This window comes from Gymnoscopelus braueri (genome assembly GCF_963280865.1).
Source record: "Gymnoscopelus braueri genome assembly, chromosome: 17".
Classification (NCBI taxonomy): Eukaryota; Metazoa; Chordata; class Actinopteri; order Myctophiformes; family Myctophidae; genus Gymnoscopelus; species Gymnoscopelus braueri.
Window position 1 is genome coordinate 2025483 of NC_137617.1, and position 5780 is coordinate 2031262.

At 39.5% G+C, this 5780-nt stretch overlaps 1 protein-coding gene across 1 annotated transcript in view; it reads left to right on the forward strand.

Annotated features, from left to right (window-relative positions):
- Nucleotides 1–1186: 1186 nt before the first annotated feature.
- LOC308104395 (nebulin-related-anchoring protein-like) overlaps nucleotides 1187–5780 on the forward strand; it is a gene marked incomplete at its 5' end in the record, with an annotated part of 33971 nt that continues 29377 nt past the window's right edge. Inside the window, one exon of the mRNA XM_080454803.1 lies at nucleotides 1187–1294. Coding sequence (XP_080310929.1) covers nucleotides 1187–1294 — 108 coding nt within the window. The remainder of the gene's footprint in view (nucleotides 1295–5780) is intronic.

Here is a 5780-nt window from a genome sequence, read left to right on the forward strand (position 1 = left end):
AAGAAGCGACTAGACTATACATGAGCACTTTAAACCTATATGCATCAGCTATTTGAAAATAGCAGATCCGTTGTGAGCTTGTAGATCTTCTATATTTCAAATATATATATATATATCTTTAAATAAAATATTTGGAAGCTTTTTGAAACATTCTTCTAACAACACAAATCTGGTATTGGGGCTCCCTGGCACAAAACATTTTCAGATTTATATTATTAATTTGGGGGTCCATGACATGAAACTATTTGACAACCACTGGTTTAAATACTTTTAAACTTTTACTGATACTTTTGCAAACAAGCCCAAAAAAATGCAACCCGCAGTTACCAATTATTTACAAGCAGCTTTACAGAAAGAGAAGCATTGCTGTTTCTAGCTTTATGTGATTTCTTAAGGGTCAGAAGACAATTGCACATTAAATTATTGAGGATATGTGGCAACATTGATTTCCACAGTAAATACATTGCAACTGTAAACTGTAAATAAGCAGCACAGACTCATAGTGCTTTGTCCTTAATATTATAGCAAGGTTTGTCTTTGCTTGGACACTGGTGATGAGCACAGAGCATGTACTGGCCAATCCTCATTGGTGCAGAGACATAGTTGGAAAAACGTGAACTGGTGTGCACATCCAATCCGAAAGGGTTCAGGTGCAGGGCAAAGAAATAACTAAATTACGAATGAATGATCCACATGCTGATAATTAAGCTTGATTAATCAAGATGGCTGCCTGGATAAGACAAACTGTAGCAGTCTGAAGTGCGCATAAGCATGGCATTGGGCGCTCTGTTCAGGGTCACAGATCCCATTAAGGCCGCAACGTTTCGGGGAACTGCAGTTGGGAAAGTGAACAGGAGTGTGGTTGAGAGGAGCCTGTCACCACAGACGACTAGGCTAGTGCCAGTAGGAGTTTTAGTAGAAAATCAGTGTGTCCAAGTCTGGAAAAACTCCAAATATCTGTTACACATGCATAAAGATGTGGCCTGGAGTTCAGTACACAACTGCCTTCCCACCAGAGCCTTTCTGCATGGGAGGAAATGCTCCAGAAGCAGTAAATGTTCCAGAGGGAACTATAATGCAGACTTTGTATGGGAGAAAAATGCCTATAAATCCTTTGACTAAATCTAAATAAAATTGAAAAAGTGTATGAGAGAGAAATATCATGGTATACTGATTTAGTGGCAGAATGCCAAGAGAAAGGCTGGAGAGCAAGAACCTACTGTATCCAGTGAAAGTTGGCTATGTCGGCCTCTCAACCAACCGCATCCTGAGGGACATTGGCTTCACAGCAAAGGTCAAGAAAGTCCTAAAGGATCTCTCAGAAGAAGCGGAAAAGGGAAGCTTCTGGCTCTGGCTTTGAAGAAACGATAGGAGTTGGGGGAATCGAGAAGCCACTTAGTGTAAAAAAATATATATTTATTTCTTAATCAATAAACAGAACAACAGAAACATTAAAGTAGCTTTATGTATTTATTTATATTCAAAATTTAGAGTAGCCAATAATTTTTTACCCCCTTTTCTCCCCAATTTAGTCGTTATGCCAATGAATTCCTCCCCACACACATTTCTGTGTTGTCACTGCCGTCGTATCCTAGACTCACCCACCAGTGAGGAGCCTCCACCAGGACGACGTAGAGCCTTCGTCCTACTCCTCCCGCCCAACACTCCCCACTGACAGGTGCTGCCCCAGCCCGTAGGGGAACGTGCAATGACCGATATCACCCTCCCCGCCCGGCTTCCCTTCCCCGAACACGGGCCAATTGTGTTTGTGCAGACGCTCGACAAAGCCGGATGCACCACGCTGGATTCGAACCCACAACCTCCGTGGTGGTGGGCAGTGACTTTACCACTGCGCCACCCTAAAGTGGCTTTAATCAGCCTGGGAAATGTTAATATAACATAGTTATTGCTACCCACACGTTTAGCTGTGTTGCTCATTCCATAAATGCCCGATCCTTACAAGCTGTACCTCGTTGTAAAGGTGACTAATCAACGATACAAATGATATAAAACACAATACCAATTGGTATTATTAAAGGGGAGATATAATTGACCAAAGTTAAGTTTCCGAACTTTTTTTGAGCAGTTTATATTTAAAAAAAACATATACATTTAAATTATACAAACTATAGGAAGCCAGGTAAACAAATGAACCTGGCATCTGTCTAAATAACATGCTATCTAAATTACATTTGAACCTTTGCATAAGACTGCACGGATATGAATTATATAGCTGATTTTAATCTGAAATGGCTATCACCATGCAATATTGAATACATGGAGTTCAGTTTGACCACTTGGGGGAGCTACTCCCCTGCATTTTGCAGTTTTGACCAAATACAGTACATCCAGTTTCTGCTAAATGTCTAAATTGAAATTGAGTTGAAACTGAAGGTAAACTGCACTATATGATACCTTATGACTCTGGCTTTCATTTGAAAAGTGAATATAAGACACATCTCTAAAACTCAGCTAACCAATTTTCCCACAAAGGTTATCGCCATGCATCCATAGGGATAACAGGATATGTCAGTCAAAGTCCTACAGCTAGTCAATAGACAGTCAGAAAACAATTCACTACATAGTCTGGGTCAAACACTAAACACTCTGAACTCCAACAGAAACCAAATTGTTTCATCACACACTAATACATTATGTTTTTGAGTATAATGTGCATGTAATTAAATAGACTTCACTTGTGTTTGTTAGCCTATGTTGGAATGTTGCATGCTACAGTATATTATACATAGAGACAAAAAAAAACTCTCCAAGTATAACTTTGTATAATCATTTCACACAGTTTAATCATGATAATATGTGTATCCTGCAGCAAAATGATTACTAACTAGCATAATATTGAGTCTTAAGGCCTCTCTGCTTTGAAATCGAAGAGGCCAATACTGGTACTGCTGTCCCCTACTGTCAAAACGAGACTCAGTTAAAACAACATCAAATGGTAGGATATAAAACCAGCAGTAGCCTAAGTAATAGAGGTCATAGGATAGAAAACCAACGTAGAGGTCCTGGTAGTGCTAGAGGTCCTGGTAGGGTAGAAAACCAGTTAAATAAACAGCAGCAGATGTACAGTATCATTTGTTTGGGTCCTGGGAAACAAACATATTCCAGCAATGTTGCAGCTGTCAGACCAGTCATCCAAAAGAGAGCCCCCTCACAAAAGAACTACGCGCCAATCTACAAAACAAGGAGCTTTTATTGTAAGCCTATGCAGCCTCTGGTGACTGTGACTTTAAAAAGAGAACTTTCCACTTGTTGTTTCCTCCCACGGCTCCATTCATAAACACTGCAGTGTGTAAAAACACGTCCTGTCCTGTCTAATGCACAGGAAAACGGAAAAAGCGCACGTCGCTGCGGACTCACTGAAAGTATAGACAGTGATGTACTGCCATCTCTTCAAGAGAAAACACAGTACGAGCCCTGCTCCATAACATCAACAATGCCTGTAGGTCATTCGTACCATAAATCAGGGATCTTCAATGTTTTTCAGGCCAAATACCCCTAAAGTATCATTCATAGTCGGACGTAAGGATACGTAACGAGCGCCGGCGCTCCTTACGTTGTCGTTTTTGTCTCCCCCTCCGTCACTTACGGCCCAAGGATTTCCTTCCGTGCAGTCGACATTCACCGTCAGGCCGACGTGCACGTTGACTGTAGTACCACTGGCGCCCGTTGGCAGTATAAGGGGAAAAAAGTTTCCCTCTGCCCCTCTTTCTCCACGTTGGTGGAAGTACTTGAGTAAATGTACTTAATTACAAAAAGTACCGTCGATCTATTCATTTTGTCATTTGGTCTGTGACAAAATGAACCCAGCCATTCCCTAAAGTTAAACACACACACACACACACACACACACACACAAATAATATAGAGCACAGTGCAGTAGGGGTCGAAACTCACGTTTTACCAGCTTTACCTCAACACCCATTGCTTCCAACAATTAAGATCAAACTAAGATCAAACCAGTTTCCTTATTATATGACAAACTTATTATATGACAAACTTATTTCTATTAATACAAAACGACTCTTAATTACAAATAGTTGGGAAAGGATATTCCAGGCTTTAAATTTAGATTGGAACTGGCCCTCTATTTGGAACATTATCTTCTCCTCATCCAAAAATGCAGCTCACCAAATTATTCACTATAAATTCATACATAAATTTTACTTCACGCCCGAGCGTAGATTTAAATGTAAACTAGTGGACTCTGATCTATGTACCATTTGTTCTTCAGCTAAAGGAGACTATTTACATATGTTTTGGTATTGCCCCTCAATTAAAAGTTTTTGGATTTGGATTAAGGAGATTGTTATAGCTATTATTGGTAAACCTCTTCCCAGCTGCCCTGCCCTTTTACTTATTGGATATAACCCAAATATTTTGTTAACATTTCAGGATAAACACATATTGCTAGCCGCCTCAACTGCCGCCAAGAAAACTAAAAATTATTAAAAACTGGTTTGAACTGGTTTAATTTGAAAATAAACAGGCTTAATAGTTTTTCGGATATTTGTTTACTGGAGCGCTCTACTGCCAGAATGAACGGTGCCAGAGCTGACACTGTGGATAACTGGTCCAGAGCTCTGGATGCAGTTCAGTCACTTGGCTAGTTTTAATCTGTATTGGGTTGTGGCCTTGTCCATTTCTCCCTTTCCCCGTACCTGTGGCTCCTGTACATGTCCTGTACATGTCCTGTACTTGTCCTGTGTTTGTCTTGTGCTTGTCTCCTGTTGGTCTGTCCCTGTCTGTACCTGTCTTGTACTTGTACTTTCTTTTTTTTTCTGTTCATGTGGATGTCCATATTGTATCGAATGTTTTGCTTGTTATGTGTTATGTTTTTTTGTTTAATGCATGTATGCATGTCTCCATCTAATGCATGTATGCATGTTTATTGTTTGACTCATTTATTTAGCTCTTTGTGAGTTTGTTTGTCTGACCGAGTTTTGTATTCTTTTTTATTTTATTTTTTATTTATTTTTTATTATTTTTTGTTGTTGTTGTATGTCTACATGTGTGTATGTGTATTATTATCAGTTTCTTTTTCCTTTCCCTTTTTTGTCTTGGTTTTTCCTGAGTATGGCCTCTTTGTGTGCTTTGGTGATCTCACCTGTTTGCTTTACTTGAAAAAAAAAAAAAGAAAAAAGAAACTCACGTTTTGTAGACAACCATTGTTTTTGTCTAGTTTGTTTTATTGCGTTGTTTTGGCTAGATGCTACAATGGTAGCTTTAAGTTGTTAGCTGCGCTGCGCTGTTGTGAGAGAAATAAGCAACCAGGTCTATGAAAACAAGCCCAAAAGAATCGACTATGCCACATCACATGAAAATAGTATCTACAATATATGTTTGAGAATCACTGGTTTAAATAATAATTGGCCCAAATAAGCAACTACATTTTAGAAACAAGCCCAAATAAAACCGCAACCACCAATAAAAAATTGCTTGTTTGTTTACAAGCAACTTTACAGAAAAATAAGCCCAAAGTCGCTTATAATAAGCAGACATGGCAACATTATGGGTACGTACATAATCTCGCAACTGCCATCTAGTGGATGAATAGGTGTATTACGCCTGTACACTTTAAAATAAATAAAATAACCCCTAAATAACGTGAGCGACTATGCAGGTGTCCGTAAAGAACGGACGGAATCCCTCACCCCGTGACGCACGTTTCAGACCCATCTAGGGACTTTGAACGGGCCTTTAGCTGAGAGAGAGAGATGAAGCAGGGACCCCCACAACATATGGTATACAATTGTATTGCA